This window comes from Lepus europaeus, chromosome 6 (genome assembly GCF_033115175.1).
Source record: "Lepus europaeus isolate LE1 chromosome 6, mLepTim1.pri, whole genome shotgun sequence".
Classification (NCBI taxonomy): Eukaryota; Metazoa; Chordata; class Mammalia; order Lagomorpha; family Leporidae; genus Lepus; species Lepus europaeus.
Window position 1 is genome coordinate 71,654,297 of NC_084832.1, and position 16,159 is coordinate 71,670,455.

The 16,159-nt window shown below is 42.2% G+C and overlaps 1 protein-coding gene across 2 annotated transcripts in view; it reads left to right on the forward strand.

Moving 5' to 3' along the window:
- Positions 1–16,159, forward strand: part of DCLK1 (doublecortin like kinase 1) — a 393,955-nt gene that overhangs the window by 283,890 nt on the left and 93,906 nt on the right. For both annotated transcript variants that reach the window (XM_062194372.1, XM_062194371.1), the window contains exon 5: positions 4,104–4,220. In XM_062194372.1, coding sequence (XP_062050356.1) covers positions 4,104–4,220 — 117 coding nt within the window. The remainder of the gene's footprint in view (positions 1–4,103; positions 4,221–16,159) is intronic.

Sequence of the window (16,159 nt, forward strand, 5' to 3'; positions counted from 1 at the left end):
GGCTAGGTGGATGCCCAAAAACTGGGACAACTCCAGGATGTGTGGTCAGTTGTATGGACAGAACCTTGAGCGGATTTGAGATCTTCACACATCCCAAGGTTCTGTTTTATGAATTTAAGTCTCTGCCAACACACCCTCTGGCATTATAGTTTCATGTAAATGTTCCTGGTATTTCCAATCATATCATCTCTTCTGATGTTTGATGTTCTGTTTCTTGGTTATTCCTATAATTTAATTCTTTTAGATGTTCCCACATGTGTGGGTCTTTTTTCTGCTTTTTAAGAAATGGAAATCTCTTGCAAGGCCATCTGGGGAAGCCAGCACAGCCAACAGTGGCTCAAGTAACTGTTGGGGAAGACTAAGCAGGCTCAGAAATGTCCTGGTCCATTTCTCTCTGCTTTGGGCCCCCAGCACAGGCAGAGGAAGCCACAAATACTTATATTCCAAGACACAGTCACTTCTATCCATCTACCAGCCTTCTTTCTCTTCTGAAATCTTCCCTGCTTGCACCAAGTAAATTCTTAAGACTCTCCTCTATGTGCTATCTCTGATTCTAACATTCGCATTTCATAGACACTCATGTTCCCTTTTTACTAAACAATATAAACTATTTTATTCATTCAGAGTGTATAATGAAAAAACATGTTTTGAACTTAGAAACTAGAAATGCATGGATATGGAAGAAAAACTTCAAAGTTAAAATCAAGCATCAGCATTAGGTCTGGAATGATTCTGAGTTCTTTGTTACTGAAGTATAAAGTGGTTTAAAAAACACATGATGGAAAAGCTAATAGATTAGACTTTAATGTTAAACTACTGTACTTCTAAAGAATACCACATTTAAAAGGCTAACACAGGGGCTGGTTTGTAGCACAGTGCGTCGAGCCACTGCTCTCAAGTCTCAGCTGCCCTGATGCAGCTAATGTGTATAAGAAAACCACAGATGATGCTCCAAGTACTAGGGTCCATACAACCCACATGGGATTTTCCAAGTACTTAGGGCCATATAACTCACATGGGAGACCCAGATGGAATTCCTGGTTCCTGACTTCAGCCTGACCCAGCCCTGGCTGTGGCAGGCATTTGGGGAGTGAACTAGCAGATTAACGATCACTTTCTCTGTCTTGCCCCTCTCTTGCTGCTGCTTTTTCAAATAAATAAATAAATCTTTAAAAAATTTAAAGGCTAACATATGTCAACAACTACTTACAAAGATAACATTTATAACATGATAGGCTAAGGGGTAAATTTTTCCTATAGATATGTTTTTACAAACCCATATGAAAAAGAACATCCCAACTACAACTGAGCAAAGGGTCTGAATAAGTCATTGCGAAAGAAGAAACTCAAATGGTTAACATGTATGTGGAAAAACATGAACGACACTGTGGGCAAATTCAGGTTTCAAGCAATGTGATCTAATACTTGTTTAGAATTCAGCAAAGGTTTTTTTTTTAATATAATATATAACCTCAGTGAGGGGTCAGGCAAATGACCACTCATAGAAAGTTTAATTTGGGTCAAACTTTCAGAGAGCAACTTGTCAAGAGTTTTTTTTTTTTGTTTGTTTGTTTGTTTGTTTCAAAGTACTTGTCTTTCAACCCACCAAAGCCATTTCATTCAGCAAATATTCCTGAGCACTTATAATGTACCCTTGGTTTCTAGTTGCCAGAAATGAAATTTTGGGTGTCAGGGGCTAAATCTAGCATAAGGAAATAATTTAATAACTGCACATTCATTTACAAGAGTATTGTTGAGTAATTAGTATAGTGAAATACTGAAAGCAAGTAGGGATTTGGTTAAGTAAACATTGTATTCCATGTAGAAAACTGCTCTACAGACATAAAGAAAGAGAATGAAAAAGCTTACAAGATACGGTGGAGTGAAAAAGGCTGGTAGCAGGTCAAGATGTATAGACTAATGCCAATGTTGTTTAAATACATAAATGAACAGGAACCATTTCTAAAAGTTTGCATAACCTCTTGCCAAAAAAGCATCATGGGTTATATGGGGGGTGTTTTGGTTATCATTAAAAACTTGCAATTTTTAGCCGGCGCCGCGGCTCACTAGGCTAATCCTCCACCTTGCGGCGCCGGCACACCGGGTTCTAGTCCCGGTCGGGGCGCCAGACTCTGTCCCGGTTGCCCCTCTTCCAGGCCAGCTCTCTGCTGTGGCCAGGGAGTGCAGTGGAGGATGGCCCAAGTACTTGGGCCCTGCACCCCATGGGAGACCAGGATAAACACCTGGCTCCTGCCATCGGATCAGCGCGGTGCGCTGGCCGCAGCGCGCTAGCCGCGGCGGCCATTGGAGGGTGAACCAACGGCAAAAAGGAAGACCTTTCTCTCTGTCTCTCTCTCTCTCACTGTCCACTCTGCCTGTCAAAAACTAAAAAAAAATAAAAATAATAAAAAAATTTAAAAAAAACTTGCAATTTTCTAAAACATCATTAAAAGTGGTTTCTTGAGAACAGGATGGGTGGATTAGTACAAAATCATTATTGGTCAATGCAGCTCACTAGGAGGAAAATAGAAAGGTCTTTGCTATTTAGGATGAGCAGTATTGAAAGTAATGAACGTGAGCCCTTAGGATTTAAATCCAACAAAAGTGAAGTTGTTTCTCAACACCAGGCTAAGAACTACTGTACACACATAACATAGACTCTCCAGCAGCTTCGTGTAGAGGCACTGGCTCACACAGTGCCCTTGGGCAGTGCCACCTCTTCCTCAGTTTCACCGCTTCTGAGCCAATGCCATCATTTCCCACACATGGTGAAGCCCCACAAGAGTAACTATGAGGACCCCACCCCCCTAGGACAATAAACTTGGATCTGTCATGATGAGCAGAAACTTCCATCATCAAATTTCTGGATTTATAAGGTTGACCTTTCTTCCTACATTTTTCTTGGCAGAAAGAACAATTTATTCTAAAAGAGACACACATATAGAAATAACTCAAGAAGTAGATGTAGAGAAGACCAAAAAAAAAAAAAAAAAAGCAATTCTTTATGAGTCTATTACTCCCAATTGACCCAAAATACAAGGGTATTTCCAAAAGTTCATAGGAAATGGAATTAAAAGTTAAGTTTATTTGGGTGCAAGAAAGTTTTGAAATTTGCTCGTACATGGAATCTTGAAAAAGTTCATTGAAGGGTGGGCATTTATTCTAGCACTTAAGACACCCATATTATAGTAACTGGGTTTGATGCCCAGCTCCAGTTTCTGAACCCAGCTTCCTGCTATTCACACTCTGGGAGGCAGCAGTGATGGCTCAAGCAATTAGGTTCCTGCCACCCACCTGGGATACCTTGACTAATTTCTTAGTTTTGGCCTGGTCTAGTCTCAGCATTTGAGAGTGAACCAATAGATGAGAGTGTGATCTCTCTCTCTCTCTCTCTCTCTCTGCTTCTCTCACTCTCATATACATTTTTTTAAAGTTCATATGAAAGGCATATCAAGAAAACTGCATAGAATGCATAGATTTCAAAACCTTTTTGCAGGGCCAGGGCTGTGGTGTGGTGGGCTAAGCCTCCACCAGTGGTGCCAGAATCCCATATGGGCTCCAGTTTGTGTCCTGGCTGCCCTCTTCCAATCCAGCTTGCTGCTATAGCCTGGAAAAGCAGTAGAAAATGGCCCAAGTGCTTGGGCCCCCAAACCCGTGTGGGAAACCCATAAGAAGATTTTGGCTCCTGGCTCCTGGCTCCTGGCTCCTGGCTTCGGATTGGCTCAGCTCTGGAGTGAACCAGCAGATGGAAGACCTTTCTCTCTCTCTCTCTCTCTCTCTCTCTCTCAACTCTATCATTAAAATAAATAAAATCCTTTAAAAAAAAAAAAAAACCTTTTTGCACCGAAATAAACTCACTTAATTCCACTTTTCTACCAGCTTTTGAAAAGAAGGTCATGGAGCATTACTGACTTTAGTGTCTAGGGAGCTCACCTTGTCCTTTCTCGTTTTCCTGATTCCATTGTCACAGCTAAGCCTGATATTGGCAGGAGGCAGGTGTGACTGAGGATGCTATTATATTCCTACCCCAGGTCTCTTGAGCATTCTGGGATGGTGTGGGTGTTGTTACCCAAACCTAATGCTGGTTGTTGTTCTTTCTCCAGAATGTCGTATGGTGAAGTCCACTTCCTACACCAAAATAGCTTCATCGTCCCGCAGGAGCACCACCAAGAGCCCAGGACCTTCCCGGCGCAGCAAATCCCCGGCCTCCACGAGCTCAGGTAAAGCAGCAGAGGAGATGGCCTGCTTTCTGACGCAGGATGACGAGAGGGTGTGTGAAGCCACAGTGTGAGGTTTCTAACATGGTGTAGATTCCGGTGATAATTTTAGAACATGGTAGAGTGGATGAACAGATTTAACGGAGTCTAGGAGTCTAGCATGTTGGCTGTAAGAAAAAGAAGCAAACTAGGAAAAACTTCCTTAGTGAAGGCTCAGGAAACCCAGATTGGCCCACAGATAGAAGTGCACTACTAAATTATGTTATTCTGCCATGGAAGTTCATCTTCCAGGCTATAGAAGTTACTGCCAAAATAATTGTTCTACCTGGGTCTGGCTTACAAAGAATGTCCAACACGTTTTCCCTGAACCATTGTTTGGCACATTTTTGTTTCTGGCCTCAGTTTCGTGGTTGTGTCTGGTGCTAAAAGCAGTGAGATGGATCGTATGGGGCAGTGGTCACTGCCGTGGCCACTGCCGTGGCCCTTCGAGAGTTCAGGTGCTGCTATGGGAGCTGGCTGTGACCTCACAGGATTAGCATCTCAGCTCCGCCTTCTTTGGTTCTATGCAAATGTGCCTTTTGTTGTTGATGGTGCTGGTTTTAGGTATGAGATTTGTGTCACTATTAAAGGGAATTGTATATTACATGATACAGACTGTTGAATGGGAATCATTAAATGGTGCAAACATCAAAGTGATTGGCACTTGATTTCATGAAGACAAAAATTTGTAGATTTTAGTTTAATTTTTAATTAAGTAGATTGCAAATTTACTTTTTTTACTTTTAACTGGCATATAATTGTTCATGTTCATAGGGTACAATATAATCATTTGCTTTATGTATATGTGTCTAGTAAGATCATTATACATGATTGACATGTCCTTCTCAAACATCTATTATTTCTTTATTGGGAAATTTCAAACTTCTGTCTTCTGATTCTTTATAAAATGGGCAATAAATTGTTGGAAACTCAGAGCAGCTCTTGTAAATCAGGACAAAGACCTTTAGGGCCTACACAATGGCCTTTTTCTCAACAGCATCACCCAGGGTAGCATGGAAAGAGCTCTCAGCTGGGGCTGCCTAAGAGGGAACTCTTAATAGATTGATGGCTACACCCAACTTGGTTTGGAATCACCTTCCTCTTAGGACTGTACTAATTACCACTATTCCCTTGATGGGTCTCCAAAGACCACTTTCTCCTTTGACATTAGCTCTAAGGGTGGCAGCAATGGGCAGCCCCTGCCCCCTTCCCACAGCAAAGCCAACATCATATCCAGTCTCAGGATCAGCCTCAGGGAACAGCTGGTACTTGAGTTGCAGCTTGTTAACCCCTCCTGATTTAAGATTCAGCTGAGAACTCTCAATATGGTATAGCTGGGGCAGGCATTTGGCCTAGCAGTTAAGGCACCGTTTGGGACATCTGCATCCCATGTGAGAGTACCGGAGTTCGAGTCCTGGTTTTCCTTCCTATTACAGCTTCCTGGTAATGTGCACTCTTGGAGGTATCAGTTGATGGTTCAACTACTTCAGTACCTGAAACCCACATGGGAGACCTGGATTGAATTCCTGGCTTCCAGCTGCAGCCTAGCCCTGCTCTGGCTGTTTGGGGGCATTTCAAGAGTTAACCAACAGATGGGAGATCTCTCTTTCTGTCTCTTCTCTATATTTCTGCCTTTAAAATAAATAAATTCATTAAATAGCATAGCTCATCTGGATGGAACCCCAAAATGAGACTGCTAACTGGGAATGCAGTGAGATCAGCTTAGAGTTCATGGAAATCACCTGGGTACTTGGCAGAGTTTGTCATCTTGACCTCCACTCCCTCAGATTCTGACTAAGGAGGTAAACCTGTGCTTCAGCAAGTACTCAGGATGATTTTAGTAGTCCATGGCACACGTTTCAAGAAAGAGCACAATGGTGCTGAGATTAGCAGCATCACCTGACCACATGTCAGCAGTGCAAAGTCTTGAGCCTATTCCAGATCTGCTTATCAGAGGCTCAGCAGCCTGGGCATCCCCAAGCCCTCCAGGTGGTTCTGATGCACACCCACATTTGAGAACCACTAGGATGCAGACAACAGAAAGGAAGTTCAGGAAGTCAACTGACTCTGGATACTCTGGGGGGAAAGATGTGGCTTGCTCATCTTCATTTATTGGCAAGTTAGAGATGCCTTGCTTTCTACCTCCCTGCTTGCCTCCAAGTGACAATTTCTATCATTAACTATTCCAACCCAAGAGCAGACCTCCAGATAGTGAGATATGTAGACCAAGGGTACAGTGTGCCAAGGAGGTCATTCACCAACTCCCTCTTCTACCTCCTTACAATGTCCTGGCTGTAGAGAATCAGTCACCTGGAGAAGACTTTCCTTCTGAAGATCATCTCTTCGCTGGAATATTAGGGAATATCTCTCCAAGAAAGACACCACCCACACACAGAGGGGAGGACTCCATGAAATGTCAGCATGATCCTGAAATTGCTGCATGTTAGTGTGTCCGTTCACCAGCTGACAGCGTAAAATTGAGCTCTGTTAGAGGATGGTCATCCTTGAACAAAGAACAGGGTTCATTTTCTGCGACCAAACCCAGGCTGTAGGATAAACTTTCACAGAGCAGTAAGGGAGACAGATCATTGGCCTAGCCAGCCTGTTGGCCTAAAGTTTTGGCTAGTCCAATCATAAAAGGGTTTGAAGGACAAAGAGGTCCTGTAAATAAACATTATCAGTATTATTAAAAATCTTCAATATTATAAAAACAAAATTAGTTCTCAATCCTAATCTACTTTGTTATAATGAGTTTTACCTAATCTTTGTTCTTATCTTCCTCTCAGTATGTACTATGAATTTAAAAAAATCAGATGGGAGATATCTAATAATGGGCGACTGGCCAAATTCTATGTCCTTGATATTCGAGATTTCATGAGATTGAATATGCAGTATAGTTCTTAAATTTGTTATTTTTAGTTGGGAGATAGTGAGAGTGAGCAAGCGCTTCCATCCTCTTGTTTATTCCCCAAGTGCTCACAACAGCTAAGGCTGGGCCAGGCCAAAGACAGGAGCCTGGAACTCATTCTGAGTCTCCCATGTGAGTGGCAGGGAACCAAGTGCTTGAGCCATCACTGTTGCCTCCCAGGTCTGAATTAGCAAGAATGTGGAGTCTAGAGCCAGAGTCAGGATTCCAACCTAGATACTCTAAAGTAGAATGTGGGTGTCTGAGGGTAGGCACTTGCTCCTATAGCTCTTAATTTTGTTATCATTTTTATCAGTTTTATTAAAACAGCTGTAAGTAGGGGCCGGCACTGTGGTGTAGTGGGTAAAGCCATGGCCTGCAGTGTCAGCATCCCATATGGGCACTGGTTCGAGTCCCAGCTGCTCCACTTCTGACCCAGCTTTCTGCTGTGGCCAGGGAAAGTGGTCGAAGATGGCCCAAGTTCTTCAGCCCCGCACCTGCGTGGAGGATCTGAGGGACACTCCTAGCTCCTGGCTTCAGATTAGTGCACCTCTGGCCATTGTGGCCATCTGGGGAGTGAACCAATGGATAGAAGACCTCTCTCTCTCTCTCTCTCTCTCTGCCTCTCTTTGTAACTCTGCCTTTCAAATAAATCCTTAAAAAAAAAAAAAAAGCTGTAAGTAATCAGATGCCCAGATGACCCTGAGTTAAACAGTGCTTCTTTTTATTTTGTTTTGGACCCCATAAGTCAAGAAAGGTAGGGTGCACATCGTTGTGGACAAAAATATAAAATCATGACTCTAATCTTAAAAAAATAACTGAGTTAAAAATTTAACTTTAGAATTAACTGGTAATATGGCCACTGTTCAGCATCTCTAAGATCTTTTTAAAGATTTATTTATTTATTTATTTGAAAGGCGTGTTACAGAGAGAGAAGGAGGCAGAGAGAAAGTCCTCCATCTGCCAGTTTACTCCCCAAATGGCAGCAATGGCTGGAGTTGTGCCAATCCAGAGCCAAGAGCCAGGAGCCTCCTCCGGGTCTCCCATATGGATTCAAGGACCCAAGGACTTGGGCCATTTTCTACTGCTTTCCTAGGCCATAGCAGAGAGCTGGATCAGAAGTGGAACAGCCAGAACCCGAACTAGCGCCCACATGGGATGCCAGCACTGCAAGCGACAGCTTCACCTGCCATGCCACAACATAGGCCCCTAGCATCTCTAAGATTTATATTTATTTATTTATCAAAAGTAAACTCAGAAAAGCAGATTGTCCTGTATAATAAACATACTTGCATTCATCACTGCCACATTCCTTTTGAAGGTTTAAAATTGATGGGACCTGTTACCTCAAAACAAATAGGTTTTTCAAACAAACATCCCTAGAGCCTTTTTTCAACTCTAATGAAAACCTGGTGGATTTAATGAGCACTAACTTGGAATCATCCCTAGTAATACAAGCCTTGCCAGCTGGTATCATTTCTATAAAGAAAGTAGAATCCACATCAATTCTCCAAATCAATATGTTCTTGAAAAAGTAACGCTTCATTCAAGGTATCTTTAAACTTGTAAGTTGAAATTGTTTATGTGGCACTGATCTTCCAGCCAACTCCCTGCCATGTTGACCTAGAAGAGATGACACACAACCATTCCCTGGTTGTATAAAAGGCTGTGATAGGCAAGGACTATTCCCTACTCTGGCTCATAGTAAATCTTCTACCCTCATTGGAATGATTCCAATGTACAGAGGCTCTACAGAGCAGCCAGCTGGCAGTCACAAGTGTGTGGATTATAGCAGTGATTCCGAGACCACTCCCTTTTGGTGTCACCATTTCTTATCAGACAAGTGCAACAACTGGATGTTGGGGAGCTTCCCTTTGAGGTCCATCCACTGCCCTGTCCAGGTCTCCAATCCTCACTCAATTCTGACAGTTGAGACCAATGAAAAGTAACAGTAAATTTCCTCTATATTGGTTGAATCTCAATTTTATGAAAAATGCTAAACATACTATTTTTTTAAATCACAGACACTTGGATAGTAACGATTTTACTTTAATAGCCCTTAAAAACTGATGTTGCCCCAAATCCAATGACCACTAAGAACCTAAGTTTTGAACATTAAAGAATATTTGTAACGTAAATTTTGAAATGATTCCTAGTTTAGTTATTAGATTTCCGCCTTCAGTGTTCATCTTCCTTCATTTGATAGAAATTGGAACACATTGTAAAGTTAAGATTTGCTCAGTTTTTAGGCCTTGTGGATGTTAATAACAATATGGTTAGCTTAGCATACAACTATGAAATATCATAGTTACATAGGATATTTGTCCCATCGAGCTCTCCAACAATTCCCAGTTAGTGAGTAAGAAAAGTTACTATTATCTCTGTAGAAATGAGGAAGCAAAAGAAGGACTGAGTGCACTGCTTTGCTCGGAGTCTCAGACTGAATGACAGCTCAGGGCTGGCCTCTTCCCGTGCTCAGTCTGGATAACCAAGCTGGAGGCCTTTGGTGGCAGCTTCTTTACCACCACTTAGGAGAGTTTTGATCTCTAGGAAATAATTCATCTTGTACTTGCTTTGAGATCATAATTAAAAGCATCATAATACTATGCAATACAAACCTTATTATTAATCCTCTTAACACCATCATTCCAAGAATTAAGTACTTCACCTCAGTTTCCTGGTGTAACTCAGTAGTGAAGGGAAACTTTTCTAATTTAGCGTTGGAATAAAAATGAGAATCCTTCAGAAATCTTCCCTTTGCCCTTTACCTGTTCCTTTTCTTGGAAATAAAAAAGTTCTGAGTGATTTATTAATGTAAGGTATTCATTTACACATTCAGAAATATCATCTGCAGGCCTACTAGTGTCAAGTGTTTTCTAGGTGCTAATGATGCAGAGATGAAAGGAAAGAGCCCCTACTTTCAAGAAGCGTGGAGGTCAAGACCTGCTAAAGAATTTATGGATGACACCATTCATATACCTGTTGAATTGTTTAGTCTCTATAGCAGAAAGTGCCTAAAGAAGGCAAGTAGAACTAGAAAAAAGTAAAACCAGAAGTCTTCATATTACACAAAAAGAGTAATATATCCCTAGATAATTAAACACCGAGACAACAGATGCAGAACAACTAACAAACCGGAGAAATGGTTTTCAGTTTCTTTCTTAAAGAAACAAGAATACATAAGAGCATCATAAAGAGTATTTAAATATGGGCTGACCCTTTTCATGTATATATCTTTGAAACACAGGCATCTTGTAAAATGTGTAATTGAAACCATTTTAAGCAAATTCTGTTATTTGCACAAGGAAATTATAATAAAACTTCTCTGGAAATAGGAGTGTAATATTTACTCATTGATTTCAGTAAAACTGATAAAGTTGAGTTCTGGCTTAAATTGTTTTCTTCATGTTGAAAGTATAAGAAAATTCTATTTACCTATCTTAATGTTTCGGTGCTGCAGTTTTCCTTTAAGCTTTCAGACTTCAAAATGTTGACTTCTTCCTGGATGCCTGAGAAAGAACTTGGGGTATTGAAGCTTGTCTTAGCATGGTATTTCCATTTAATAAATGTTTTAAAAAAGACTTTTTATATTTTATTTTACTTTTTTAAGATTTATTTATTTACTTGAAAGAGTTTCAGAGATAGAGAGAGAGAGAGAGAGAGATCTTCCATCTGCTCATTCACTCCCCATGTACATGGTGTACCCATCTGAAGCCAGGAATCAGGAGCTTCTTCCGGGTCTCCCATGTGGGTGCAGGAGCCCAAGGACTTGGGCCATCTTCTTCTGGTTTTCCAGGCCATAGCAGAGAGCTGGATCGGAAGTGGAGCAACCAGGACTCGAACCAGCATCCATATGGGATCAGCAGCACAGGCGGCGGGTCTACTTGCTATGCCACCATGCTGGCCCCAAAAGACTTATTTTATTTATTTTAAAGGCAGAGATAGAGATAGCGAGAGAGAGAGAGTGCTTCCGTCTGCTAATTCACTCCCCAGATGGCTACAATGGCCAGGGCTCAGCCAGGCCAAAGCCAGGAGCCAAGAGCCAGGAGCTTCTTCTGGATCTTCCATGTGGGTACAAGGGTCTAAGCACTTGGGCCATCTTCTGCTGCTTTCCCAGGCACATTAGCAGAGAGCTGGATTGGAAGCAGAGCAACCGGAACTGAAACTGGTACCATATGGGATGCTAGCATCACAGGCAGTGGTTTTACCTGCTATGCCACAGTGCTGGCCCCTCAACTTTTTCTTACAGAATGACACACTTTTCTTAGAATCTCTGTCTACAGAAGCCAGGAGAAATATAACTGAGTCACCAAAGGTGCCATATATGTCCCCATCAAGAACTAACACATGTTCTGGCTTTTCAGAAATGCTTTATGAGAAACACTGATAGCATTAAACATTCATTCTTTCAATATGCATTGAGGCCCCACCATAGACCACCATGCTCAGTGCTAGAAATGCAAGGGTGAATATTTAAAGGAGGGAAAAAAAACTCTTTTTTAAAGAAATTAATGTCTACCATGACTGAAGCACCATTTTATTTTTCCAGGACTTAATACTTATTTGTATATGACTCCAGAAATCCTGGTCTTTCATTTATGCTGTTTAATTTTTACTTTGTTACAGTTACATAAAAATATTTTATGCAACATATGCAGATAAGTCAAGAATCAAGGCTGTGGAAGTTGAGAGAATTTTAATCAGCTCACTCGTATAATTTATCAAATTCTTTTGATTTATATCAAACTCCTTCAAAGGCAGGTTGCTCAGCTATTAATTTTTAGCTCAGCCTTTTTCTTTATTGTGGAGAGTTCACTCTTGTACATACTAAGAGAGATCTTTTCTGTTTTGGGGCTCCCAGGGAATTGTTGAAAACAAAAACGTATCAAGGAAATTAAGAGACTGGTGATTTATTCCTTGTGTTTCTAGAATTCCTTGTGACATGTAATGCTCATCTTATATTCTCTTTCTCTGCACTTATCAATTTCCCACAATGCTCACTCTGGAAGGACCAACAAAGATACTCTTCAAATCTTTGAACTATTATCTTCACTTAATATACCTGAAGGAAGCACCCTACATCACTGGTTTTCATAAACTCCCATTGCTAATGCCCAGGTTAATTAAATGTTTCCTGATTAAAACATAACTTGACTTAAAAATGGCCCTTTTTCTAGGTGTGAGACAAACATATACACCATTTTCTCTAAGGGTGTAATGAGTGCCATGACTGCCCAGAGGAAGAAGAGCTTAGATCTCACGGATACGGGCAGAGAAACCTTCTAAGAGACAAGGACTTAGAGAGTCAGGCTTGAGGATTCCTACCAGGATGAGAAGGACCAAGAAGTCATTTCCTCCCAGTGTGAGTTAAGACACAAAGACATGAAAGTATATGGCGCATTAGGGCTAGTCGAGTAGAAGTGAGGGGTAGAATTCTAGGAAAGGCCTGGATGTGAGGTGTTAGTCTGGTTGGTTGTGGATCAGATTTCACAGGGCCGTGTAGGTGTTTTTCTTACATTTGGGTTATGTATGGAGATTTTAAGCAAGACCATGAAAGACCACAGTTTTGGAAATGCGACACAGTGATAGAAAGGAAGACCACGGGTAAGGAGTCAGCAGCCAGGAAGTCTCTGAGTCCCCTGTAGTCATCCTGGACAGAAATTCTCAGGACAGAATCAAAACAGCTTTACTAGGAACAGGGGAGACTTTAGAACTCGAAATTTAGTTGGATGTGAGGCCAGAGGGAAAGAGAGCACTCAGAGATGGGGAGAGGTATGTCAGGTGAAGAGAAGTAGGGAACAAATTCATTCTAGACATGGGAGTGTGAGATGTCCTGGAAACACCAGTGGGCAGTTAGGAACAAGTTACTGTGCTTAAATCAGGAGATTGGAGCTGACGGTATATGTTTCAGAGAACCTAGCATATAGCAATAATTAAAAAAAAAAAAAAGAAAGAAAGAAAAGAAATGTAACAAGCGCATCCCCCACCAACAGGTTTGTAAAGCTTAAGATAGAAATCTGGGAAGCACTTGCAATTATAAGAGGAGATTAGAAAAGGAGGGTAAACAGTGATAGTTCAGTGATGGCAGTTTAAGAGGCTGGTGATATTGAGATGGAAGAAAATGCCACAAGCATTTGATATTAAATTTTTTTTTTGACAGGCAGAGTGGACAGTGAGAGAGAGAGAGAGAGACAGAGAGAAAGGCCTTCCTTTGCCATTGGTTCACCCTCCAATGGCTGCTGCGGCCGGCGCATCGCGCTGATCCGAAGCCAAGAGCAAGGTGCTTCTCCTGGTCTCCCTTGTGGGTGCAGGGCCCAAGGACCCGGGCCATCCTCCACTGCCTTCCCGGGCCATAGCAGAGAGCTGGCCTGGAAGAGGAGCAACCGGGACAGAATCCAGCACCCCGACTGGGACTAGAACCTGGTGTGCTGGCACCACTAGGCGGAGGATTAGCCTGTTGAGCCACGGCGCCAGCCATAAATTAATAGTGGGGCCAGCCTTGTGGCATAGCTCCAGTGGCATAGTTCCAGTCCCAGCTGCTCCACTCCTGATCCAGCTCCTTCCTAATGCCCCTGGAAAGCAGCAGAAGGTGGCCCAAGTGCTTGCGCCCCCAAACCCAAGAATCTCCAGGCTCTTGGCTGCTGCTTGGCACAGCCTTGGCTGTTGCGAACATTTGGGGAGTGAGCCAGCAGATGGAAAATCTCTCTCTGTGTCTCTTCCTCTCTGTAATTATGCCTTTCAAATAAACAATTTTTAAAAATCAATAGCATGAGACAGGAAGATGATCGTATGATTGGGTGGCAAGCAGACCACTAGTGGAGGAACCATTTCAGCGGACAAGACCAGTAGCCAGTCAGCCTTATCTGAGAATGTTGTCCGTGGGGTCATTATGGGGCTGCTCCAGGACCGACTCCCAGGCTTGCCTGAATGGAGAGGCTATCCTGCAGCAACCGGTCTCTCATTCCAGGACCCTCACCCACCCTGACCCTTAGGGTCCTTATTTGCCTAATTCCCATATGATGACTACAGAGTATTCTTGAATTTCAGCAGACAGGATTTAAAAAGTTCAAAATTTTACATTAACGGACTCTGGATGATCCTGTTTTGTTATTATTTTTTCTTTTACTCCCAAATCATCTTCAACATATCATTCCCTCCCCTCCCCTGTTGAGTCTGCTGCCTGGCTCTTGGACTCCCTCTCTTGCTGCCTGTGTGGCCTCTGCTGTCCTAGCTCTCCTCTGTTTCTCGTGGCAGCTGAAAGCCCTTGCCACCTGGCCTCCTCCCTGCCTTTGTCCCTGCTCTGACAGCAACCCTTTCATGGATGTCTGACTGCTGCCATTACTGCCGTCTGCTAGACCAAGTTCATACTCCTTGTTCTAGGAGGACAGTGTTGATTTGGTCATAGTCTTCCTTTCTAGCCACATCTCCCACTTCTCCTCTGAACCTGTGCTGTATCCTAGAAACAAATTTTCCCCAGATGGCATTTGGACTTTTCTACCTCTTACCTTTTTTCCTAGCACTTGGCCTAAAATGCCTTTGTCAATGACTCCTGCCTTCTAAAGCCCATGCACCCAATTCAGCCCAGCTGTCCTGTGCAAAACCTTCCCTGCTCACCTCATTGCTGACAGTCCCACAGCAACTGATTCAGTACCCAGTTACAGGTGACATACGGTCCCTGTAGCTGCTAAGGTCTCTGAGAGCAGATGTTCTTTGTGGTTCTACAGTGACTGCAAGTTCATGTAACTACTGGGGAGATGTAAAAATAATCCCAGAGCTGTATCTCTTTCCTTCTCTCCTTTGTTCTTGGTGATTTCTTCCCACTGTTGTCAGCGGATGAGCCCTTTGAATGGGACCCACTCACTCAGCCTAAGAGGAGAATACAGACATGTCACGGGGAATCAGGGCTCCACCTCACCTAAGGGTGAGCACCTGTAAAGCTAAAATTAGAACATAGCATCTTTCCTCAGCTCTATTAGACAGTTATCTCTTTTTCTTTGTCTCTGTTGACTGTATATGCTTTTTCTTTCTATCTTTTTTCTTCCCAGTAATGTGGCAAACATTGCACCGGGGTCAGGTAAAGAGATTTTTAGGAGTTCAGAAGACCCCTGCCTAACTAGGGACTTGGGGGGAGTCTAAAAGAAAAATCCATATCTCCTACATAAGGTGCCTCAGCTGACACTCCCAAACCCCAGGCATATGCATACAAGAGGTCTTCCAAAGGTTCATGGAAGGTATGTGTTATGAGAAAACTATGCTTGAATTTCTAAATATTTTGCATCAAAATAAAATTAGTTTTTTAAAGATTTATTTATTTGAAAGGTAAGAGTTATAGGGAAAGAGGGAAGGTCTCAGAGAAGGAAGGAGAGAGGAAGAGAGAGAAAGATTCTATTTGCTGGTTCACAAATGGTTACCATGGCCAGGTTTGGCCCTGACAAAGCCAGGAGCCAGAAGCTTCATCCAGGTCTCCCACTTGAGTGTAGACTCCCAAGTATGCTGCTTTCCTATGCATGTTAGCAGGGAATCTGAACTGGAAGTTGGGCAGTGGGACCACGAACTGGGACCTATATGGGATGCTGGCATTGCAGATGGCAGCTTAACCTGCTATGCCACAACGCCAGCCCCAGTAAACTTATATTTTAATTCCATTTTCCACAAACTTTTTGATGTCCCCTCACATATGTTAACACAATCCCTCACCTCTTCTCAACAAGGGCAGCACCAGAAATTTGTGAACTTTTGTTGTAGCAAAAATGTTCAAATATACAGATTTGAAAGAATAGAGACATGGTCTGGCCGGACGAGCAAAACACATTGTAAAACAGAACAAAGGAAACAATCCAAAGACATCAATGACCATTGGAGATGGTCACTGAAAAATGTGTTTTTACTTCCAAAATTCTATTTTTGTCATTAAACAAAACTTATGAAATTGATTTTAAAGATTTTTATCTAAAGTAATCTATTCTCATTATGAAATACTTAGAAGATGTAAAAAAAT